The sequence below is a fragment of the Strigops habroptila genome, chromosome 11 (genome assembly GCF_004027225.2).
Source record: "Strigops habroptila isolate Jane chromosome 11, bStrHab1.2.pri, whole genome shotgun sequence".
NCBI lineage: Eukaryota > Metazoa > Chordata > Aves > Psittaciformes > Psittacidae > Strigops > Strigops habroptila.
In genome coordinates this window covers 21,876,886-21,901,052 of record NC_046360.1, presented here as the reverse complement: position 1 = coordinate 21,901,052, position 24,167 = coordinate 21,876,886, and the positions used below count along the sequence as shown (strand labels likewise).

The window sequence follows — 24,167 nt, the reverse complement described above, 5'->3', positions numbered from 1 at the left end:
AGCTGCCCTGCCAATGCTCCTGCTACACAATATGCTTTAGCCTTTTCCATCAGACTGACACCAGATGAGCCCAAATCCTTGGAACTGACCCAACCTGGGGAAGAAAAAGCAATTGCAACCCCATGACATAAATCCCTGGGAAGACATCTCTTCCAGAACTGCTTGAACTTTAAGATCCCACATTCTAATCCCCAAATAAACCATTTCTAAGGGAAAAACCAGCAGCTAGACCCATCTCCTACCACAAACGAGCAGTGACTTCAGCTGTAACAGCAGTGCTCGTTTCCTCTCTGGCAAGGTCTGCCTTGCTGCTTTTCCCCCCCTCCTCTTTCGCTCCTTCAGTCTGCCTCTCACAAGCCATTTGATATCTTCTAATTGCAAGGGGTCACGAACCCCTGAAATCTCCCCATTGTTTTGGGGAAACCAGCTTCACATTGGTAGTAGAAAAATGACAAAGCTCTATTTTTTTCCCTCCTTAATGCAGAGGGTGAATGTTGCAGAGCTCCATGCTCAAGAACATCCGTGGGGTCCCCATGAACAACAAATGTTGCTTGTTATTAACAGACAACATCAATTAGGTTTCCAGGGATATATGATTGTAAAATAAAACTTCGAAGGAAGAAAAACCCAGCCTTAAATCCAAATATTGCTGTGGAGGTGCTAATTGGTCAGAAGCAGTTTCAGATACATTAGAACGACTAGTGGGTTTTGTGCTCCTTGATTAGTTTATGTCGAAAGGTGGGTGTAGTCATACAGAAGCTTTTAACTATAAATCACCACAAGCATTTTGTCCCTTGCATTCTTTGATTTAGAATGCCCACTCGCAAACTCTATATAATCCAGCCATGAGGATTTCTTGCTGCTTAAAGAAACCTTCCCATTAATGCACCTAAAACACACACAGGATCAAATCAGGGCTCTGCAGTTTCAGTGCACGCTAACCCAGCTAACGAAGAATGCTGCTGTCTGCAGATGGAGAAGTCACTCACGTGTGAATCCATGTCAAAAAATGCAGCAACACGAGTGGCTTTTCCGAGCAGGGCAGAAATAGCACATTTAAGTCACTTCTAGGTATCACTTTAGTGACATGTACCAACCCCACAGCATATTCTTGGCTGGCTGGGGCATGTTGAAACTCTAGTTTAGAAGAGAACAGCTGCCAAGGAGCCTGGATCACACAGCTCTGCCAGCAGCCCCGTGATTCCCACTGCCAAGGCACAGCACGTGCGAAGCCATCTCCTAAACCACAACACAAACACTTGACATTGTGCAGAAAGAGGAGGAAATTCACATTCAGGAAATAATTCTTCAGGAACAAGTTAGGTGGTCAACTTCAGAGTGAAAAAGGTAGATAGGAACTTTAATCCCATTCCGATTTACCTTTTCCTATTTTCTTGCCTGTAAACAAGATAGCAACATACTGAATCATCTATGGAAACTAATGCTACACAGTCATTTCAGATATCCAAGCAACTAGCTGTACTGAGACTATACCAACACATACAAATTGAAAGCTGTAACAGGCACATGATTTCCACAAGGGGACTCATGCCAAATCCATCCCATTTTATTAACAGAACATTACAAAACATCCCTTTTATCCATCACATGGATAAGTCAGCTACAATTGGGAGATTCATCACTTGCATTCAGGACCTACCATGGCAGCTACACACTTAAAGACTTCAGGATTCTTAAAAACATTTAAGAACCTCCAGAAGAGCTCCCCATTCACCAGCTTCTCAAATGAGAGAGGAGTTTGTTTGACATAATCAAACCACAACCATAAAGGCACAGGTAAGTTTACACATTTTATGCAAAAAGACAAGTGTTTCTTCTCTTTGCGTGGACACAAATTCACAGGCCCACCCCACTGCAGTAATTTTACCTAAAAGAGACACGTTATACACAGCACCACCCAACAGCTACAAGGTCAGTACTTCAGTGGGTAATACGTTAAATACGTCTGGAGATTAGTATTTGTAATTAGCACGCGATTATGAATATTTAGGGCCAGGTTTTGGCAGGCACCCCAGAACAAGCCTGGTTATTAGCCAACCTGGCCCTGCGTGGTATCTTGTCGGAGTCAGACAAGCTAGTGCTCTCTCAAACACGAATCCCTCTGCACAACCAAATCGTACCTGAAATAAATCCACGCCTTACTGCAGCCTTTCAGTATTTAAAAGAGGCCTATAAGAAAGATGGGGAGAGACTTTTTAGCAGGGCCTGTTGTGACAGGAGAAGGGGTGGTGGTTTTAACCTGAAAGAGGAGAGATTCAGGCTGGACATGAGGAAGAAATTCCTTACAGTGAGGGTGGTAAAACGCTGGCCCAGAGAGGTGGTGGATGCCCCATCCCTGGAGACATTCAAGGCCAGGCTGGATGTGGTTCTGGGCAACCTGATCTAGTTGAAGATGTCCCTGCTTATTGCAGGAGGGTTGGACTAGGTGACCTTTGAAGGTCCCTTCCAACCCAAACCATTCCGTGATTCTATAACAACCTGTGTGAAGCAGCATGGAACTCTTTCCCATATCCTCCCTTCCAGCGCCTACTAAAGATTAAGTAAAACCAGGAATCAACTTAAATTCCTTAATTTTAGCCACTGGACAGCCCAACTAGACAGACTAATGAGTTTGGATTCATTATTCTCTTTTACTCCCTTATACAATGTAATTACTTAGCCTCTTACACTCTCAAGACCGCAAGTCAAGTGCTATGTCTCTGATGAAAGTTTAACAGACTAATTAATTTACTTAAAGCGGGGTAAAAAAAGGCTTCTGGGGAAAACCAGAGCAGACCCAAGGAACCCGGCACTGCTCAGCCCCATGGCTGCTGCTTCCTCAGTTATAATCTGAGAATTTCTATCCTTTCTACTACATTGGCCTTGCGATTCCTTCCCAAGGACCTGCCCCAGCCAGGACACAAGCTTCCACTGCAGTCAGTAAATTAAAACAAAGACAAAAAAAACCTCAAAACAAACACACAGTAAGAAGGTGACAGTATTGCACTGGGTCATCTCCTTCAGAAAAAAGCTGAAACATTCCCCAAGTGTATGATGTTTTCCAGCATTTAACATCTAATGTTTATACTCATCTCAGAGAAAAAGCCATGGACATTACATGCAGAAGTCCCAAGGAACCCATGCAACTTCAGTGAGCAATTTAGAACACATCCGTGGTGCTTCATCAGCGATTAGATATTATCCACAAGTTGGATTTACCAAATCTCTTACTCATAAGAACAGAAGGAACACTGACGCAATCAAATTGAGAAAATAGTGCTGTAACCAGGCTGATTTTTTTAAATGAGATGGATGATACATTAATAAAGTGCTGAAAGCACTTAATTCAACAGCATCCTACTACTGGTAAGAGTTGTATTTATAACTAAGGACATTTTGTTACGAAAACGTATCGTTTCAAAGCAGACCCTTCCCTCAAATGACCTCAAAAAAGTCCCGAAATAATATCCTCCCCGAAACGCCCTCAGTATTGGGCCCTCGTCCTGCATAACTATCCCCACACCACTGCTCTCATTAGATGATGCGCTGGTTTAAAAGGACCAGCACCTTATGTAAATGGATGTTATTGCCTTTAATTGCAGCCATAATTATGGGAGTGCCCCACGACTAAGGCCACATTAAGCAAACTTACTGGAAACTTTGCAAACAGCTCCGCAACATATTGGACGAGCACCAGGAGTCCCACAGCCGGGATTTATTCAGTCCCACTACAAATATCAAATGACTCTATATGGGATCACACTGAGTATGGTTTTGCCTCATATTAACTAGTTTCTCTTTGACATTTAGGAATATAGAGTGTTTAATTCAGGATTAACGTTTTTCAAGATTTAAAAATCTTAAACAGTTTTGAAGTTTCTTCAGGTTTTTTTTCCCCTCCCCACTCTACGAAGAGCCACATGAGCACAACAGGACCTGCTGCAGAGTCAACCACAAGGTGTTGAGAATGAGGAGCGCGAGCAGTATCCACTTCAGCAGCTCCCCAGCACAGCCAACAAATCACCACCCATTGAAGACGGCCAGCGCAAGCATCGTGAGTGACCCAAGGAACAACGACGGGTTTCAGTTCAGCCACGGGTGAGCTGGGCCCATTGCTGCGTTTCAACAGCTGAATCAGGGTCCCCCCCATAGTCTGGATGGCTTGGAAACCACCAACCTTACTGAAATCCATTTCCATGCCCTGGGTTGGAGTCAGGCATGGACAAAGCAGTCAGCTGCCTACTAGAACACTAGCAGAAGCAAAGGGATGGCTGTAAACAAGAGCAATCCTCTGAGTCACCGGGCAGGAGCTACAGCCACTCCACACCCAGCAACACCCCATTTCCTACAGCACCAGGCAGCTCAGGGTGCCAGGCCAAGGCTCCCTGTCCCGTTAACAGACCTGTGTACACCACTGCACCGCTTCTGCCTCCATGCCTGCTTCCCTGTCCTGCCCCACAGCTACAGGAGAGCCCAGGAAGGCACCAGGTTTATCTTCCAGCCTATGTAATACAATTTGCCTGGAAAGGGCGGAAAACCACCCAAACATAACCAAGCCTGCGTTCAAAGGATTTGGTGCACTTGTGCCACAGCTGTCATCCTGCATTACACAAAGTGCCTGACGAACACACCAGGCCCCTCAATCCTCAGGGACAGTCAGCCCTTTCCAAGGAAGGCTCCAGCAAGCCAGCAGCCGAATCTCACAGGGCAAGATAAAAAAGATGCAGATCACTTGCTTTTGGTGTTGCCATTAGGAATAGGGGAAGCACAACTAACCGGTTGGACCAGCATTTACCGAAACACGGATTTTACACCCTTCCTCGGCCAATGGAAAGCACCAACCCTTGGAGCAGCACGATGTAAATGCATCTTCCCACAGACGGTTAAGAAAAATAATCCCTCACAGCCAAGCAATTTCCAAAAATAACTCGGAAAGCAAACAGCCACCGGGACACTGCGATTCCCTCTTTCCACAGCACGTCTCCCAAACCTTCCATTGCCTCGGGCTGTTCCCAGCAGAGTACGCGATTCCCACGTTCCACCTCCCGAGCCTTCGAGGTACCGGTCACCCTCACCCCTTGGTGGAGCTGGAAGGAAAACCCAGACCAGGGTGGCCCAGAAAACCCCACCTCACCCTCCAGCCCTGCCCCGACGCACGCCGACACGCGTGGGGCGCTGCGGGGCCGGGGGCTGCCGCGGCGGGGGGAGAAGGGGAGCAGCGCCCCAGCCGAGCGGGGAGGCCGCGGGAGGCCCCGGCCGCCGGGGCTCCTACCTCGGCAGCGCCGGCCCTGCGGGCGGCGGCGGCCCCACATCTGCGGCTCCGGCGGAGGACGGCCCGGCCCGGCGCTGCGCGGCCGCGGGGAGCCCGCCGGCAGCCGCTCGGCGCGGCGGAGGCGGGTCCTGGCCGCGGAGCCCCGCGGAGCTGCCCGCGGGTGTGCGCGGGGCGGAGCGGAGGGGACCGGCCCCGGGCAGCCCCCGCCCCGCCGGGCAGCGCCGCTCTCGCCCGCCCGGCCCCGCCGGCAGCAGCGGGAGGGACGGAAAAGCCTCACCTCGGCCCGGCCGCCGTCCCCGCGGGACCGCCGGTGCGGGCGAGCGCCGGGAGCTCCGGCCCTTCCCTCGCCTCCCGCTCCCGGTGTTGTGTCTCGTCAGAACGACCCCGGTTCTCTAAACATACCTCAGGGAAACGGGGGAGGTGGAGCCGCCGTGGCCATTTTGCAGACCTGGGTGCGAAGGCAGCCAGCCCGGTAGGAGATAGGGACCGCCGGCCTCCAGGGGAAAGAGTGCTCCACCAGCGGCAGGCACTTGGCCAAGCTCGGGAGCCGCCGTGCGGCTCCTGCAGCCACAGGTGACCAAGCACAGAGCCGGCGGCCCGAGCAGCATCACCGCGCCCGTGTCCCCAGGCGAGGTGAAGAACCGAGTCAGGGCTGGGAGCCACCAGCCAGCGAGCCGAGGGGGCCAGGTGACCCAAATCTGGGCGATTTCAGCCCATAAATGCACTCAGGGCACAGCCACCTGCTTGCTTTATGCTGGAACTTTTCCCTGCCCTTCAAGCACACAACCCAAATACTAAGAGATTGTAAGGAAAAGCTACTTTAGTTTACGTAACTGGCAGGTAGAAGATCTTGTGTTCAAGTCAGTGCTGCTCTGAGTGAGCAAAGATGACAGGCTGAGCTGGGGTTTGGGTACCAGGGTCTTACATTCAAGCTTCTGGAGATAGTTTCTGTAGGGGTTGGTATTTCACTTTTGAAATGGTAATCAGAAGTTTAAGAACAGTTTAATTATTATTAAAGTATAACATAATACTAAATAATAATAAAAAGAGAAATAACAAGAGATATATAAACCTACACATACAAAGCAACCTGAGCTCTTGGACAGTGATCAGCACTTGGGCGCTACAAGCCTCCACTGCACTGTAAATTAAATAAAAGACACTTAAGAGACCCACATGCTATCTATTTAATTTCAAGCCATACAGTTACCACTGACCTGCTTTTGGGAAGGGCTTATTTCTTCCAAAAGAGCTTTGTACTCACACGTCAGATCCAAAGGCTCAGCACCAGGGTGCAAGGGCTGCAGGAGGAGCGGTTTGGAAGAAACTGCTTCCTATTCTTCTGATTTTAGTTTTATGACTTCCATCTAAAGCTTTGGATGAAGTTAAATGCAATGGCAAATGATAACTAGTGGGGTCCTAAAACAGTTCCTGAGGTCTCAAAACATGGTTGCTCTCTTGGTTGTCTGACCACAGGCATGGGCTATTAATGCAATGCCAAAATTGAAAACAGTATCTTAGTGTCTGACTAAACTGACTTTTAGCAATGTGGGAAATTTCCGTCTTTACTGATTTTTGAAGTTTTCAGCTGGGGAAAAAGGCAGACGAGAACTTTTTTTATTGGCTAATTAACAGGCCTCTAATTTCAAACTTGTATCTGAAAAGCCTGTGGATTGGTTGGGAGGGCTTTCGTCCATCTGTTTTGTGCAAGGCTTAACCTAGACCTTGCTATTCAGCTAAACTACTTCATGTCCTAGTCATATCAAAGCATTTAAAGCCTTCTTGCTATTAGCATCTTCATTCTAGATTGTAAAATAATCTTTCTAATTTCAGAGCAATCAGCAGTTCAATTTCCTCTGTTTGGGATAGTTAACCATAGTGGGTACTTATAAATTGTTTTTGGAGATAACATGTGGCTTAAGCTAACTAGACAAAGATATACTCCGTTGTGGAAATGAAAAAGTAGGCAATGTAAGGACAGTTGTGACAGACTGCCCTTATTTCTTGAAGCAGCATATGGAAAAAGTCTAGAAATCAATTTTGTGTGAACCCTGAACGCAGTGGACAAGCGAGCTCTGAGCACAGCAGGTTCCTCAGTCATCCTGAGCACAGAAAACAGGAGCTGGTGTGACAGCACGATAAGCATACTCCACCCAAGAGACATGGAACAGCCAGGAATGCAGAGCACACAAGGGCCTGGGGCTGCTGTCAGATTGCTGCTGGTACCTCTTGCTTTGGCTGGTCTCCAGCATGCTCCCGCCAAGCACGGGCTCGCTCCTGTGCTGCACGTGGATTTGCAGAGCACTGCACATTTACCAGGCGTAGCGTAGTTTTCAGACCTGAAAAAAAACCACCCAGCAGATGTTCGTTGCTCCTAAGTTGCCTGTTGGCACGATGTCCAGTGTCTTCCTAGTCTCTATTCCTTGTAGTCTATAGTAAAACAAGCTAGATTACATGAAATCCAGTGTCTTGGGCGTCTTCAGGCATACTGTAAGAGGCAAGGACTGAGGAACAGCTACATTAAGTAGGATGAATAAAACAAATCCTCTTACACATTTAAAACAATTCTTTGAAGGTGACAAACTGTGTTCATGTCCAAGCTTGCATTATTTCAAGAAGAAAAAGAGCTGGTTCAGGTTTCAGCCTCACTTTTCTCTAAGCCAACACCTAGAGGCAGGGTTTCTTGCACTGCTTATGCAACTTCTCACCGTGTTAGACCCTTCTGCAAGTCCAGAGGAAGCATCTCTTTCCTGACGCCCATTTCAATGCTTAGTTCAGTTAATGGTGTGAGATAACAGAAATTTCTGTGCCCAGCAGAACCCCAAACCAGCCCCTAACTAAGCACCAGATATTCAGAAGCTGAACGCTTGAAGCATATTAAATTACTAAAAACTCCAAGCAGAAAGCTTGTAATACCTTCCAGGCAGAAAGACTGATATTCACAGTCATTTTCTCTGTATAAATAGCAAAGTGAACTTTGCTTGGGAGGAGTGTATTTGAAGTGTTCACTTAAATCACATTCCACGTATAAAAAAATACTAAGATAAAATTGTTTCCAGCATTTACCAAGCTATCTCTATACCAGTTCATTCTGGACCAAAATACAATTGATGACTAAATTTCCCAGAGGCCACCGGCTTGGCAAAGAGCGTGGCAATAACCCAGTACATGTTTATTCAGTCCACTGGTACCTTCTCAGATCCTTACTCAATGCCATCCAAAGAAATGAGCAAGTCAGCTGTAGGAACTCTGCAAATTCTGGTTATCGTTGGAGTCTGTACCAGTGCTGGGGGTGCTCACATGCCCAGGTTATTCTAGACAGAGCATTCCTGTTAGGAACTGCTCTGTGAAAGACATTTGTGCCTTGGAGAGGCATTCAGGTGAAGCAAATTTGATGCAGCTTTAACAGTTTGGACGCTGTTTCTCTACAGTCAGTACCCAGTGACAAAAGAACAAAGACCACAAGGGCACTTCTGCCGGTGCCAGAGGTGCCCACATGGGAAGCTTCCCAAATGGACACCGCGATGCCGCACGCTGCAGCCGTCCCCGCTCCTCCCTGCGGACCCGATCCTGGCTGCAGGCGCACGCAGCGCGGTCCTCTCACTGCCTACAGCCCTTCAACACAGCTTCAGGGACTGCTGGGCTCTGGAGGCCCATCACCGGTGGCTCTGCAGGGACAAGCAACAAGGGCTCTTCAGCCATGTCTCCCCTTGCCGCTCCCTGCTGCCAGGCTGCCATCTTCACCATCACTGTGACATCACCATGGTGCAGAATGGGCACCCCAGTGATATGTGAGAGCACCCGCTGGTACCCACAGTCAGTCAGCGCCAGCGGCCTCTCCTCGCTGCCTGGCGGGACTAGGCCTGGTTCTGCAGGGCAGTGGCTGCTGAGCGAGCCGTCGGTCAGGGGCAATGGCAGAAATGGAACGGGAGCCGTCTCCCGCACCAACACCATCCCTTTCTGCTCTGGACGAGCTGGGGCAGTTGGCAGACACGACTTCTGCCGGCCCTCCAGGACAGGGGGAAACAGCACCCTGTGGTGCAGCAGGAGCAGTGATACAGGAGGAGCAGGATGTCCAACCCGGCAGCGAGGGACACAACACCATCCGAGTCCCTGCTGTTTCCAACGGGAGCAGGGGCCAAGACTCCGAATTCTCAGGCCTCTGCTTTCCCCAGAAGCTTTGGAAGATCCTGGAAAGCGGCCAGTTTCAGTCCATCTGGTGGAGTGAGGGAGGACAATGCGTGGCCATCGATGAAGTTCTCTTCCAAGAGGAGGTGCTGGGCAGGGTTTTTGCTACGCGGAAGATGAGGTCTTTCATTCGGCAACTGAACATCTATGGATTCACCAAAGTACAGCCGGACTTCCAAAGATCTGCCTCCCTGCCCGAATTCCTGGCTGAGGAAGCAGCAGCCTCTTCTCACAGCAAGGTACAGCAGTTGCCCTTCACATCAACCAACGCAACCAGGCTTGAGGGTTTCCAGTCCTGGGATGGTTACAACTAGCCCTTCTCCTTTGCTTGTTTCAGGTGCTCTACTACTACAACCCCAGCTTTAACAGAGAGCATCCCCAGCTGCTGGAGCAGTGCAAGAGGAGAGGTGCCATCAAGCGGAAAGCCCCGGGTACACCACAGGAGGAGGAAGAACATCCCTCCAGAAGCCCCGATGCACAGCCTGCGGTGCACACGCAGGCGCCTCCACCCACCAAACGATGGGCTGAAGCACCTCCTGGCCCCGGCACTGCCCATCCATCTCCAAGGGCTGCTGCTCCCACACGCCCAGAGCCTGCCAGAGCAGCAGGTAGTGAGAGCTTCATCCCTCCCGACCTCTGCTTTCCACCACCATCCGGCCACCCAAGCCTGCATGCTCCTGCTCCTCCAGAGTTTGCAGTGCTCCTGCTGCCACCGGCCTCAGCTCTGCCCATGCCAAGGCGCCAACACTGGCCTCCTGCAGCCCCAACCTGGTACAGGGACCCCAGCATGCCACAGCCTAGAGACAGCACAGGCCCTTGGCTGCAAGTCACCCATGTCACCTATACTGTGTGTTACATAGATATTGAGTTAGTTGTTAGAGATTGAGTTCGTAGATATTGAATTCGTAGACAGAGATTGAGTTGATAGATAAGGATTGACTTGATAAGGATTTTGTTGCTAGATAGAGCTTAGAAGAGTTGGTAGGAACTTAGGAGAGTAGGTTAGATAGAGCCTGGTAGAGTTAGTAATAAACTATTAAACAATAAACCTTCCTCAGTTGTCCTGTCCTGTTTGCACAGCACAACCCCAGCGTGAGTTCCTATTTCACCACCCAAACCCCAAGCAGAAGCAGCTGATCCACCACCAGATGTCATGAGGCACCAACAGTGTTACTGGGGGATCCTCCCACCCCAAAACGAGCCGCGGCAGAAGACAAGGAGATGCTTGCGGGTGCCTACCGGTTTTATTAGCAGTGCCATGGTGGGGTCCCAACCCCACGGAGAGGGTGCTGGGTGCGGGGTGGTGTCATCCTGCCTGCCCCACTATCCCTGTGCAGGTCAGCTGCTGACGTCCCGAGTGTCGCAGCGGGGTCCCTGCCACTCATCATAGCACTGGCACCTGAACTCCTCAGCCAGCCCCGAGATGTCATCACTGGGCTCCGGGCTCTGGGTCAGCAGCCAAGGCTTGCCGGCTTGCAGGTTGATGGCAAAGCGGAAGGGGTCGAGGTGGAGGAAGCCCTGCTTGTCCTCCTGGCGCACGCAGCGCCCCTGACCAGAGCACAAGGTCTGGCTGCACAGATCAGCGCTGGCTGTCACATTGACAATGTAGTGGCCCAGTGGCCCTTCCACATAGTCCTTCAGCCTCAGGCACATCTCCTGCAATGGCACATGATGTCACAGCCCTGTTGGCCAGGGAACGGGGGCTCTCTGCAGGCAGCAGCATGGTGCCAACCGCCACACTCACCTTGGAGTTGCTGTAGTTGAGGCTGCCCCAGAGGATTATGCCGGCAGCACCCTGAGCTGCGCTCTCCCCAATGGTGTTCATCAGGTCCTCCTGCACCCAGGGGAGAGGAAGAGTCAACACTGCCCGAAGAGCTAAAGATTCCCCGGCACAAACCCATCAGCCTGAGAGGTACCCACCATCCCCACGTCCCCATCACCTGGGAAAGGAAGTCAACTGTGCAGTCGAAGGCAATCTGGGAGTAGGGCAGAACAGGGATGCCACCATCAAGGACAGCACGCTGCATGGCAAAAGCCTCAGCTACCCGGTGCCGGACGTAGGCAAGCGCCTTGTTGGTGCCGTTGAGGCAGGAGGGCAGGTAGATGCTGGGGTAGAGCGCGCGGCTGCTCTCCCAGAGCCACCACAGCTCCTTGTTCCTCTGCTGCTCCACCACCGGGCACATCCCGGTGTAGGGCAGGCTGTTGAAGTCATTGTTGTAGCAGTCAGGGAAGCCATAGAAACCCCAGTAGCTGTTGGGACGGAGGGTCTCACCCAGCCGCAGGGTCTGCTCCATGAAGTTGCGGGCGCCCTGCTCAAACTGCTGCTTGGCCATCTCCTTCACCAGCTCGGGGGGCCACTGCGGGTGCTGCTGCTGCACCAGCTTCTCCGACTGCTGCTGGTAGATGTCCATGGAGGCCCAGTTGCGGACCCACAGCGGGCGCCACTTCTCCCAGTCGATGACAGCCAGTCCACTGTAGGCAGGGCTGGGCAGGGTGACCTTGATGTCCCGGGTGGCCTGCTGGAGGTGGGCCTGCAGGCTGGCATTCTGGGGGAGCCCCCCGTTCACTGGCATCCCCTCAGATGTGTAGTAAGGGAGAAGCCCCAGCTCCTTGCTGTAGAACAGGGTGATGTCCTGCCCGATGAAGGACTGCTGGTCATTGGCCAACACATCAAAGACCTCCAGGTTGAGGGTGACATTGTACTTCTCGGCACAGCGCTCCGTGGGGATGTTCCAGATGGTGAGGAAGGGGCGGTTGACGAGGACAGGGCCAGGCCCCCTGGCGCAGGCCAGGGAAGGCAGGAGCAGCAGGAGGACCCAGCAGTACCGCTCCAATGCCATGGTGCTGGCAGGCGTAGGATGTGTCCTGGAGCTGCCTAGGGAGAGCCGAGACGGGGGGAGACCTGGGCAGACCTCGTTGCTTTTATCTCCAGGCCAAGCCGGGGCTGGCATTAACCCGCACCCCTGTCCCCGAGCAGTGCCAGGCACGGGGGGCGCTTCTTCCACGTCCTCACAGGAAGCCCCAACGGTATCAGTAGCTGGAGCCGACAAGCCGGAGGGGGGACGCAGCGTGCGCCAGCCCCGGTTAACGACTGGGGAGGAATGCGCGGAGTCAACACCCGGTGATGGCCGGCGATGAGCTGGGCTGGAAAGACAAACAGACACGGGGGGGGAAGGGCAGAGGGCAAGGTCACAGTGACGGACGTGGGAAGTGCGGAGCATCGGCCATGAGCTGGCAGCAGGAGGGCACTGCTGGGGGGAAGCGCGCAGCACCGGGCAGGACCCGGCAAGACACAGCCTGGGGAGCGGCGGTGGCACCGCACGGCACCGTGTGGGGACGGCAGCCACCGGAGGGAGGGCCCTGTTTGGTGCACTCATAGCACCATCCGGCAGCCGCAGGAGGCACCGTGTGGGGACAGCAGCCACCGGAGGGAGGGCCCGGTTTGGGGGCACTCGTAGCACAGAACGGCAGCCGCAGGAGGCACCGTGTAGGTATGGGCAGCGCCTGGCAGCCGAGGAGACACGGCGGGAACGGGGGCCCCGCTCGGGGCCAGGCCGCCGCGGCACGGGACTACCCCCGCCCCGCAGGGCTGTACCCACCGCGGCCGGATCGCGCTGTCCCGGTGCCGGGGGCTGCCCGCGCTCCAACGCGCCCACGGGGCAGGGCTGAGACAGGCGGGGCACGGAGCCCGGAGCGGGCGGGGCTTGCGGGAAGGGGCGTGACCAAGGGGAGAGCGGGGCGGGCCCGCGGCTGCCTCCACGTGTGTGGCCCGGCCGTGGCTGCGCCCCGCGGCAGCGCCCACCCGGGAGCGGTGCGAGCTGTGTCCCCCCCCCAAAATCACCCCACACCCCGCTCACACTCACCCAGCTTTATTCGAGGTAAAGCACTTCGGTGTGGGGCAGCGCACAGGGGCTTAGCACCACACAGCACCCGCTCCCTGCCCCCATGCCCCCCTCGCCCCCATCTCTCTCTCTCCTTACAACAGGAGAGGCCCCCCCGGCCTCCATCCCAATGGTGGGCACCTGCCCCACAGCAGGGAGGGCAGAGGTAAGGCAACCACACTGTTCTACCCCTAGTGAGGGGCAGCCCCGCGCATAACAAGCTGCCTCCCAGGCAGGGTAGGGATATCTTAAATAGGTCCCCTACACCACCACAGAAAGGGGTTGCCAGAGGAGGCAGCTCAGTCCAAGAGGAGATAGCACCAGCTTGCAAGCAGCAACAGCACCCCAAGTCCCAGTGGCACCAAGGAGTTAGGGGCATCACTGCGGGGGCCAGCAGGCACCTGGCAGCTGCTGCCCTGCCAGCCCTGGTAGCAATGGCATTGGAAATGGGTCCGTAGGAAGAGGGTGTCAGCAGGGGACAGCTGGCCCTCAGCCCAGAAGAGCGGGTGCTGCTGGTTGTCCCCATCCCGGCGCCGCAGCTGGAAGCTGGTGGAGTTTAGGTGGAGGAAGACATCAGCATTGCTGTCTTGGCGCAAGCAGCGGCCCCGGCCCTGGCACAGCGCCTTGCTGCAGAGCTGCGCTGCCGTCGTGACGTTCACGATGTAGCGGCCCAGGTCGCTCTCCAGGTAGTTCTTGATGATCTGACATGAGTCCTGAGGGAAAGGGGGTATCAGGGCCAATGTTGAGGTGCCCCAGGCAAAGAAGCATCCCAGATGGAGAAGACAACCCAGCCTTGAGCCACTCCACGGGCAGGTGACACCCCCCTCTCCCTCCCCACTTTCCCATATCATCTACCTCCACAGGGGCACGCTGACCCAAACCTACCCGGTTTTTGGTGTAGTCTGTGTCACCCCAGAAAATGGCTCCGGCTGCACCCAGCGCTGCGCTCTCTCCAATGGTGGAGATCAGGTCCAGCTGTGGAGATAGAGCCCAGTTAGTACCTGCAGAGCCCACACAGCACCCGCAGCCCCAGCACGGTGTGCCACAAAGAGTCTGCTGCAGGGTCAGGGATGAAAGACTTATCCCTGCTCCAGGCCACAGGGAGAGGGGACTGTCCCCAGCTCCTTGGGGACAAGGCTTCCCAACACCACCCTTCTCCTGCAGGGCTAAGCCAGCACAACAGAGTAGCTGTGGGCTCACACACCCTAGGGTCCTGCCTGCTGGAACCCAGGAGTCCTGTGGCACCTCCCAGACACTTCCCTGGTGATGGTGACCATTGGTGCCAGTCCTGCTGCCAAATAACTGGCCCACAGAGGGGCTGAGCTGTGGGTCCCCACGCTGCGACCCCCCTTGGAGGGAAGGCAGCAGGACTGAGCACCCTTCCTGCCCCCAAGGCTAGCCCCATGCCAAAGGGCACTGCTCCCCAGCCCACATGGAGACAGCCAAACCAGTGTGCCAGAAGCACCATGAGGGCAGATGCCAGCCTTCAGAGCCACCCCACTCCAGGGAAGCGGATGGTACACAGGCAGAGGCATCATCTCAGCTGACCCCAAGCACCCAGGTTTTGGGACGAGGACATCCCGGTGGCACAGCCCTACCTGGCTGAGCATGTCCAGCTTGCGGATGTAGGTGGGCCGGGTGTAGACGAAGACGGGCAGGGAGTAGCCATCGTGGTGCTGGTGTGAGATCCGCATGGCCTCCATCACCCGCGCCCGCACGAACTTGCGGCTGTTCGGAGTGGAGGCCAGGAGCGCATCGAGGTAGATGGAGGGGTAGAGGGCCATGCTCTCCCTCCAGAGCCACGCCAGCTGGTCATTGCGTGTCTTCTCCACATCTGGGCACTGCCCGGTGTAGCTCTCCTTGTTCTTGCTGTAGTCATGGTTGTAACAGTCAGGGAAGAGGTAGAACCCCCAGAGCTGCTTGGGTCGGAAGCTCTTGGCCACACGCAGGGTGCTCACCATGAACTGCCGGGCAGCCGACTCGAACTCAAACACAGCCTGCTTGTTTGCCTCCTCGAACCAGGAGGTTCCTGGGACCATGAAGGTCTGCCGCTGGTACACCAGCTGCTTGGACACCTCCCGGTAGATGTCCTTGGGCTTCCAGTTGCGAGCCCAAATGGGCCGCCACTCCTCCCAGTCGATGACAGCCAGCCCCTCGTTGGCAGGCGAGCGGATGTACTTCTTGATGCCCTCCTGGAGGCGGGCGAGGTGCTCGGACAGGCTGCTGTTTTGGGGGACACCGCCATTGACAGCCACACGCTGGCTGTTGTAGTAGGGGTAGAGCCCCAGGCGCTCCTTGTAGAAGATGGTGAGGTCCTGCCCCACAAAGCCCTCGTTGGGGGAGGCGTGCAGGTCGAAGAAGCTGAAGTCGAGGGACACCTGGAAGCGGGGCTTGCAGTCCTGGGTGGGCACGTTCCAGGCCACCAGGAAGGGCCGGCGGGTGAGCAGGGGGGGAGCCGCCGGTTTCTCGGGGGGCTGCTGGGCCAGTGCCAGCAGCGCCAGCCAGGGCAGGGCCAGCGCCGCCGCGCAGACCCCGCTCATCCTGCCCGAGGGGAGCAGGGGCAGCGGGGAGCCGGCGGTCAGGCGGGGGTCGGCTCTGCCCGCACCCCCCCAAGGCAGACCCTGCCCCGAGCCCCCCACACACCGCCCCCCCCGCCCGGGGCAGAAGGGTACCGGGGGAGCGCGGGCAGAGCCTCCGGGGGTTCGGCTCCCCGGGATCCCGGTCCCACGCGGCTCCTCCCGGTGCCGCGGGTGCCCGGCGCGGCGCTCCCTTTGTCCGCGGCCGGCACACAAAGCGCCGGGGCGCGGCCCCGTTCAGCCGCTCGCCTCGCTCCGCGCCCGGTGCCCCTCGCCTCACGCCATTCCCCGCCACGGGCTCAGCCGGCGCCGCCGCCCCCCGCCGCCGCTTTTAAACCTCCCCGGCGCGCACCACCCGCGGGGGCGCCGCCCCCCGCCACGACCGGCCCCGCCCCGCCCGCGGCGCCACGGGCCGGCGGCGCGCACCACCGCAGGGTCCCGCGGGTGCGGGCCGGCGGCGGACCCGCACACACGCACCCACCTCCGTGGGGCCGCGGCCCCGGGCGAGGCGCGGCCGCCCCCCTGTCCCGCTGCGCTTGGTACGGCCCGAGAGGCCCCGCCCCCCCCACGCGGCGGAAGGGGGCGGGGCGGGGCCGCGGGGGTGCCGGTAGGGGGCGCCGCGGGGCGCGGGGGGGGGGGGGCGAGGGGCTGCGGCGCGCGACGGCGGGGGGAGGTCGGAACGGCGGAGACCCCAGGGCGGTGGTGACCCCAAAATAGGGGGGACCCCGAAATGGGGAGGGGTCGAGGGTGCTGGTGACCCCAGGATCATGGTCACCCCGGAACGCTGGTGTGCCCAGGCTGGTGTCCCCGGAACGGTGGTGAGCCCAGGATGGCGCCCCCTGGAGCAGTGGTGACCCTGGAACCATAGCGACCCCGGAGCAGTGGTGACCCTAGGCTGGTGTCCCCCTGCTCATGTTGTCCCCAGAACAGTAGTGACCCCAGGATGGTGGTGACCCCAGAGCAGTGGTGTCCCCAGGGTGCTGGTGTCCCAGAGCAGCGGTGTCCTCAGGGTGCTGGTGTCCCAGAGCAGCGGTGTCCCTGGGCGGTGCCGTGCCGGGCAGGACGTCCTGTGCACGGCCAGGGCAGCCGGTGCTGACTCAGCCTCGGCCCCGCAGGTTTCCTGCCCAGGAGGACAAGGGGCAGCAGGGCTTAGGGGGGTTTCCTTCCCGGGGCACCGCTGAGGCTCCGGCGGGGCCCCCGGGTGGGCAGCGGGACAGGCAGGGCTCAGGGCCCAGCCATGTGGCAGTGCCCATGTCCTGCCCATCCCCTGCTGCTCTGGCCGTGCCGTGCCGGGGGCCAACGGGGTGCCCCCGCAGAGGAAGCGCCGGGGCCAGAGCCGAGGGTGTGCCGGGGCCGGCAGGGGAAGGAAGCGGGGCTCAATCTGCGGAAGCGCTCCCCAGCCACCCGCCTGCTCCCCGGGGAGCGGGTGGGAGCGCCAAGCCCGGCATTGTTCGGTGCTGGCCCCCGGTGCCGCTGGTGCTGAGCCCAGGGCTGCGGGCACCCGCAGATGGCTCCTGTTAGTGAGACCCACTTGGGCGTCAGCTTTGGCTGCGAAGCTCCTGCTGGGAGGGTGAGGGTACCACCGGGGTCGTGCACAGCATCCAGACCGAATCCAGGCTGCACCCCACGGCTTGGCCCAGCCTGCGGGCAATGCCAGGCACTGGGTGGGAGAGAGGCAGGGAAGGTCGTCCATGGGCCAGGTGCTGGCTGCCAAAACTATCGGGAGAGATTGTGGGCAGCCAAGAAATCCCAGCGCCTGCGGGCACTGCCCTTCCCCTCCGGGCAGTAAACAGGCTCCCTGCGAGGCAGCAGAAATGCCTAAAATTTTCCATCCTCCGCAGCCTCATGCACTGAAGGTAAAAGCTCCGCCAGCAGTGGGGTGGCTGGAGGGGTCACAGCTTTCCACTGCTGGGAGGGCTGCAAGTCCTCAACACAACGCAGCTTCTCACTGCTGGGCTCCTCAGGAGGGCTGGCCACTACCTGCCCTGGTTTCCCTCCTGCCTTCCGACAGGGAACACCCTGGATTTTGGGAGGGGGTAACTGGACAGATCCAGCCTCCCCTCTCCCATCTCACCCCAGTAGATGTGAGATGATTTATAGCTGTTCCCAGTCGGGCAGAAGAGCAGAGAGGGGCAGAGGAGGGCAGGGGCTGGGGCGAGGCAGCTGAGTGGTTGAGAATCCCTCACCGTCGCCGGTACTGGGGTGTTAGTCACATCCGCTCATGCCAACAGGTCCAGGCAAGGTGTGAGGAGTTCAGCTTGAGGACAGAGCAGCCAGGAACAGAGGCTGATACCCGGCTGTGTCCCAGGCTGGGGGCTGCAGGCACAGCCCTGCCCTGCAGGCAGCAGGAGGGGGACTGGGGTGGCCCCGCTGGACAGGGAGCTGCTCATGGGGTCAGGGAACCACAGCCACTGCCTGGTTTAACCACACCGACCGGTAACACTCCATGCAGCCCAGTCCCCCTCAAGGTCACCACCTCCTGGGGTTGGGGCCCCTACAGATCAACAGGCAAAGGTCCCAGAGCCTCGTCCCCCGCATGCCAAAGCGCTGGCAGGACACGCCGCACCACTCACTCATTACAGCTTTCGTCAGCGGCTCATTTCCGAGCCGGCTTGTGTGGAGGAAATGATGAGAGGTGCCGGTGGCTGCAGGAAAACATTTGCAGGGCTGGTGGGGACAGGACGTGGGGCACAGTGAGATCACGCTCGCCCATGGACAGCCAGCACCGCTCGGGAACGGGCGGCAGCCCAGCGCTGGGTCACGCCGGGTTGAGAAAGTCGTCAGGCCCCGGTGATTAATGAGGCAGGGATTTGGCAGGAATGGTGAGGAAGGAGCGGACAGGCGGATCCTGCCCCCGCCGAGCTCGCACAGAGAGATGCGGACAGGCCGGCCTGAGGTTGGGCCCCCCGGCTCCCTCCAGACCTCCCTCCCCACATGGGAGGGCAGAGGGACCCAAACAGGAAAATTACAGATTTATATAAACACATTTTCATTACGTATTTAAAAGATGATACAGCAGCTACGAGAAGAGTCGCAGCCCCACAAAGCCAGCAACTCCTGCAAGCCAAAGTGGATCCCCTTCGCCGGCAGTTCAGCCACACAAGCACAAACACCCCTATCCCGGAAAACCAGCAGGCTGGAAGTGCGAGCAGCAAACAGAGCAAAGTCCTCTGCCCACCGGCACAGTAACACAGCTCTTGGACTTGTGGGCTCTACAAATAATTTTATTGAAATTTAACAAAAGTGGACAGATGCACTGGGAGGAAGGATCATAAATAGTGTACGTTTCCCAAACCCTCGGGTCCTACCCACACGCTAGAGGAGCAAGGAGCCTAGTGTCAGTGAGTGCGGTTCAGATACACATCCACACGGGACAGCACAACGTTGCACGGAAATCGTAAAAAAAAACCCAAGAAAAGAACCAAAAGGAAAACTTTCCTTTGTTTTTTGTTTTGTTTTTTGCTTGCTCCAACATCACAGTGGACACAGATACTATTTACAGCGACCTTCACATTTTTAAGACCACTCTAGGTGCTCCCGAGGCCCTGCTGCTGCAGGAGGGCTGGAGGCCAGCGGAGGGGGGGCCCGGGGCTGGCTGCTCGGGGACCAGCCTGGGAAGAAGCGGGGCAGGACGCAGCTTGTTAGCAGCCTGCGGAGGTTCACTGCCGCTCAGCGACATGGGAGGGTGGGAGAAGATGTGTTTTTTAGGGGGAAGCATGTTTGATGCCCTGGGGGAAGGGTGGACAGCCTGTCAGCGAGGACAAAAGCATGCTTGCTAAGCTGGTCTCGGTCTCTTCTGCTCCCCGGGGTTCAGGCCCTGCCTTGCCAACAGATTTCTGGGTGGTAGCCAGGCGAGGGGCTCCCCGCTGGGGCAGGCAAATGGCACCAGCCCCCTCCCCACTCCTCCTCTGCCTTTCCCTGTACCCGAGGCGGGTTCGATGCCGCTTCCCGTGCTCTTGGACAGCAGCAGGGCAGCCTGGCCACAGCTTTCTCTCCTCTCCTCTTCCTGGGGACAGCAGCTCCTGCTCTCTTGTGGAGCCCAAGGGACACCTTTCCCAGGGAGATCCGGCCCGGGAGAAACTTGAGAGCAGGTGGTGCGAGTAAGAAACACTTCAGTGGGGACTGTTTTAAGACAAGACTCTTTCAAGCAAGCAGTAGAACAAAAGATGTCGGAAGAAGCGCCCAGCATCACAGTGTAGACAAGATCCCTGTTGGAGCCCTGCCCTCCTGCTTCCCTGATGGGTGGCAGCCAGCACATCCACTTCACCCTCTGTGCTCACTCCTGTCGATGGGAACAGCGGGTGGGGACGCGGAGGGAAGAGGTGGTGACAGGAAGACGGCAACAGCCACACCACTGTTATCTCCCCGAAGCCGGGAATGTGGCCCCGCGCCCGGGCAGCTCTCGGTGGGCACGGGGATGGATACATCCAACGCAGAGGCTGACAGGGCTGGCAGCCAAGTGCCAGCTTAAATTAAAAATCGAGGTAGCAAACATCTGAAGTGCTTAGAAAGTAAATAAGTTCTGGAACGAAAGAGAAGGAAAGCCGAGCCAGCTGCTGCGGGGAGCAGGCTCTGCTCCTGCTTAAAGCTGTGCCCACCACCGGTCCTCCTCCACCTGCCTGGTCCGGGGCTGCAGAGCAGGGAGGCAGTGGCTGCTAGCACTGGCGAGGACAGGTCAGGCCTTCCTCAGGGCTCGCACGCAGGGATGAGAGGTCTCTTCAGTGCTGCCAAGACGACCTCAACTTTCTCAAGCAAGAGGAAAGAGGAGAAAAGAGCAGGACCTTCCGAGACGGAGCAGAAAGCCTCCCTGTAAAGTGCATCGTGTTTCTCCTCCTACCACCAGCTGGGATGCGGGAGGAACTGTAGTTCACATTGCCAGGGAGATTTCCAAACCGGGGCCGGCACAGCGACGGACTGTTTTCAGGGAATGGGGAACGAAGATTTCCTTCCTGCTTGGCCATGTCAAAGCCCACCCCACCAGGAGGATTGTTCAAGACAGTAGCGAGAGGTGAGGACGTTACGAGGAGATGCCTTGCCCAGCAGGCCTGGCCCTGCAGCAGGTGAGGGACAGTGCTCAGTGGGAGCTGGCTTGCACAGGAGAGGCAAATCCACTGCAGAGCTGGGGACCTTGCTGCTGCCAGCAGCAGCCACGGACCGTGAAGATCTCCTGCAGGCAGAGTGACCGCAGGCAGCAGCAAAGCCGCCCACCCCAGAGCCAGCATAAGCGGGAAACACATAGGGGGAAGAGACTGAGGTCCAAGATAGCGGCATCTGATCCCCGTTCACTTCCCAAGGGGACTGCAGCAGCCAGCCAGATGTGCTTCAAGACCAGTCCCTCCTTGACCTGCCCTGTTTATCCTCCATCAACGGACCCATCCAGGGGAGCATCATATACCACCTGTGCCAAGCGACACGTGGCAACACTGGCCATCTATCCAGTGGGCCCGAGCGAGCTCGGGGGCCCAGGCAGCACATTCCCTTGCCCTGGCTCTCCCTGGGCCACATACCTGAGAAGCAGGGGATTTTCTCTGGTGAGAAGTGCAGGCTCGCTCTCCCTTTAACAGCTCAAACACAGCAGCTCGTTTGCAGTTCCAGTTACCCATCAAACGTCGGCTAGAGGCTACAAAAGGTATTTTTTAGTCTTCTGACTCAAGCAAGGATGTTTTTAAGCGGTCGTTGCACAAGGTCACCCATCTCCTGCGAGGGACGGATCGCCAGCCAAGCCCAGCCCGGCCTGCTCCGTCCCACCTCACCTCCGGGCGAGGGGAGAGCCGCGGTCCCTGCCGCACGCCCAGAGTCCTCCTCGGGTGGGAACACAAGGCAGCCTCACCTGGTGAGGCCGGGGGCAGCGGGGCAGCAACGTCTGGCGGCTCACACCTCGCAGATGATCACCGGGAAATCCACATGAATGCGAGGATGCTCTAGTTTCACTATACCCTGAAAGAAGAGTCAGAGTGGTGAGCGCAAGAGAACACTGAACAACAGCCCTGAGCCCTGCCCTGCGAGTCACCCTGTGCGACAGAGGACACTGCGCCCTCGAGGAACAGGAGTCCACAGAGCACTGTGCCACCAGGTACGCCCCAACAGCAGCATGCAAAGCCAAAGCACTTTGCCCTTCGAAGCCGTCCCTGGCGAGGCGAGGGCGGCATGGCATGGCTGGCTGCCACACATGGCGGGTCCAGAGCTCAGCAGGGCGAGAAAGGAGGGAGCTGCTCTGCCAGGCACTGCCCGTGCAGCAGCTGGTGCGTGACTGGCAGATATTGGCCGTCTGGGCTTTTCATCCGGCACCTTTCATTCACAGGATTTAAAGGAATGAAAAGAGCTCTCTGAGAGAAAGCAGCCAGGGCAGCTGGTGCACAAGAAAAGCAGCTTTCTATCCAGAGGGGAGGCTGCTGAATGCACGCTCCCTCCATGCCAGCTACAGTTGCCTTTCCCATGCTCCGTCCAAGCCTTCTCCTGTTACAGCACCGGGAGGACCCAGCTGGGGGTGGAGGGGGGAGCAGGGCTCAGGCCTGGGCCTGCACCCACAGGGCCAGCGAAAAGCCTGGGCTAGCAGAGGGCTAGTTAGTGATGGTTTCTGCTCTTTCCGGCTCAGCCAAGCTTTCCAACGGGGTGAGTTTCAACCCACATTGACAAGGAGTCAGTCCCACATCCCATCTCTGTGAGAACAGCGGCCCGGGAGCAGTACTGGATCCTTCCCCCCCATAACTGCCTGTGCAGTGCTCAGAGGGGTCCCATCCCACTGCAGGGCTGCTCACCCCTCAGAGCACACCAATGGCTTGCCCAGGCACTCACTAGAGCTGTACCTTTCTGCTTACTTAGGAAAGATTCCTGCAAAGACCCTCTCCACTTATGCCCCTAGAAGCTTCCCTACCTGCAGACTATCCTTCTGCTGCACTGAGACCCTCAATTTGTGCCCCAGCCCTGCCCAGCTTCATCCCAGTTGCTTAATTTAAGAGGAGACTTTTGCACTGAGGGGCAGAACAGAGAGCTATCGACATCTCTGCCACTACCAAGCAGCCAGAGGAACGTGCACACTCATGTCAGCAGGGAATGGGCTTTGGCTGCTGCTCCCGAAGCCAGCGCCTAGCCCTCCGCAGAGACCTGACACTGGCTGAGCAAGCACAGCACCCCATGCCTCGAGGAAGGTGCTAGGCAATTGGGTGTCACGGCCACGCAGGGCTGCCTGGCACTCTGCACCCCACAACACGCACCCAGCTGAGTTGCCTTCCCCAGCCTGGCAGCTGTAAAAGGCTGGGGCTTCACTTCTCTCTGGAAAGTGGGGCTGGAGGGCATCACCAGCTCTCCCTCTCCTGCTACAGCCTCACTAAGCGGCACAATGTGAGCCAGGACACACACAGGAGTCATGGTTCTGAGGAGGAAGCTGGGTGGAGCAGAAAGCCTTTGCCTTCCCCAGCGAGAAGATGCCCCGAGGCAGGCGGCCAGCGCGCAGAGGTTCCTGCAAAGCTGCCACCGCGGCGCTTCGGCGCTCGCTTTCCATCACCATTCTCCACACGCTACCTGAGGTATCAGGTTCTTGTGGATCCTCTTCAGCTTGGCGCGTTTCCTCCCGTTCTTGGTAACGATTGTCTCCTCGTAGAACTCGTGAGCGAGATCCCCGTCCTCATCATAGTACATGGAGCTGCCGAGAGGAGCGGGGAGGTGAGAGCCTGCGGGCAGCTCCCGGTGCCCCGACCTGGGCCGGGCCGCGCCGGCACCACCAACCCCCGAGGGCCGCAGCGACCCCCCCGCTACCGGGGGCTGTCCCCCCCCCTCCCCCGCGGTGCCGGTGCTCGGGTAGCCCCTCCCCGCTGCCATGGCAACCGCCGCCCAGGCCTCTCACCCGCGCCGTGTGAAGACGAACGGGGTGGCTGCGCGCGCGGCCCGCGCCCGGGCCAGGGCCTGCTGCCCGCCGGCACCCTCAGCGCCGCCGCCGCCGCCCGCCGCCGGGGAGGAGAAGGGCCACAGTCCCCGCGACTTGGAGCCGCTGGCGCCCATGGCGGCGGCGGGGGCGGCCCGGCCACACCGACCGATCGACCGCCTCCCTGCGCCGCCGCGGCGCTGCGACACTTCCGGCGCCCGCGACACCCCAGACACGTGACCCGGGAGGGGAGGAGATGCTCGCGTCACGTGAGAACGGCGAGAGGCGTGCCCCGCTCCCCGCCTGGCGCCGGCGGGCACTTCGGAGGCGCGGGTTCGAGTCCCGACACGGACCAGCGCCACGTGCGGGCAGCTGGGGGGTCCTTCTGC

General features: G+C 57.5%; 5 protein-coding genes across 10 annotated transcripts in view; 1 reads left to right on the top strand and 4 right to left on the bottom strand.

Annotated features, from left to right (window-relative positions):
• The window catches only part of LOC115614175 (6-phosphofructo-2-kinase/fructose-2,6-bisphosphatase 4), a 53,451-nt gene extending 47,708 nt beyond the window's left edge, over positions 1–5,743 (bottom strand). Inside the window, exon 1 of one of the 3 annotated variants that reach the window (XM_030500590.2) lies at positions 5,675–5,743. Coding sequence is in view for 1 of the 3 variants with exons in the window: in XM_030500593.1 (XP_030356453.1) it covers positions 5,273–5,312 (40 nt within the window). In the remaining 2 variants the exon portion in view is untranslated. The other 2 variants (XM_030500591.2, XM_030500593.1) reach the window with 2 other exon arrangements.
• Positions 5,744–9,183: 3,440 nt separating this feature from the next.
• Positions 9,184–10,513, top strand: LOC115614537 (heat shock transcription factor, Y-linked-like). The gene is made up of 2 exons (XM_030501529.1): positions 9,184–9,699; positions 9,798–10,513. Exons 1-2 carry the CDS (start codon positions 9,184–9,186, stop codon positions 10,344–10,346), a joined length of 1,065 nt encoding a protein of 354 aa, XP_030357389.1. The 3' UTR covers positions 10,347–10,513.
• Positions 10,514–10,681: 168 nt separating this feature from the next.
• On the bottom strand, positions 10,682–13,161 carry LOC115614729 (hyaluronidase-1-like). Of its 2 annotated transcripts, XM_030501970.1 has the most exons (4): positions 13,060–13,161; positions 11,401–12,604; positions 11,205–11,294; positions 10,682–11,116 (listed from the first exon to the last, which is right to left on the bottom strand). In XM_030501970.1, exons 2-4 carry the CDS (start codon positions 12,409–12,411, stop codon positions 10,799–10,801), a joined length of 1,419 nt encoding a protein of 472 aa, XP_030357830.1. In that variant the 5' UTR covers positions 12,412–12,604; positions 13,060–13,161; the 3' UTR covers positions 10,682–10,798. The 2 variants fall into 2 exon arrangements, with proteins under 2 accessions (XP_030357830.1, XP_030357829.1); XM_030501969.1 differs by lacking the exon at positions 13,060–13,161 and having other exon boundaries at positions 11,401–13,026.
• Positions 13,162–13,313: 152 nt separating this feature from the next.
• Positions 13,314–16,451, bottom strand: LOC115614719 (hyaluronidase-2-like). Its single transcript, XM_030501959.1, has 4 exons — positions 16,399–16,451; positions 14,940–15,882; positions 14,227–14,316; positions 13,314–14,054 (listed from the first exon to the last, which is right to left on the bottom strand). Exons 2-4 carry the CDS (start codon positions 15,879–15,881, stop codon positions 13,641–13,643), a joined length of 1,446 nt encoding a protein of 481 aa, XP_030357819.1. The 5' UTR covers position 15,882; positions 16,399–16,451; the 3' UTR covers positions 13,314–13,640.
• Positions 16,452–19,120: 2,669 nt separating this feature from the next.
• On the bottom strand, positions 19,121–23,983 carry TUSC2 (tumor suppressor 2, mitochondrial calcium regulator). Of its 3 annotated transcripts, XR_003993786.1 has the most exons (5): positions 23,761–23,983; positions 23,439–23,559; positions 21,748–21,854; positions 21,425–21,537; positions 19,121–20,968 (listed from the first exon to the last, which is right to left on the bottom strand). XR_003993786.1 is itself a non-coding variant. In XM_030501726.1 (4 exons), exons 1-3 carry the CDS (start codon positions 23,913–23,915, stop codon positions 21,789–21,791), a joined length of 342 nt encoding a protein of 113 aa, XP_030357586.1. In that variant the 5' UTR covers positions 23,916–23,983; the 3' UTR covers positions 19,121–21,537; positions 21,748–21,788. The 3 variants fall into 3 exon arrangements, 2 of the variants coding, with proteins under 2 accessions (XP_030357586.1, XP_030357585.1); XM_030501726.1 differs by having other exon boundaries at positions 19,121–21,537; XM_030501725.1 differs by having other exon boundaries at positions 19,121–21,854; positions 23,761–23,981.
• Between the last annotated feature and the right edge of the window lie 184 nt (positions 23,984–24,167).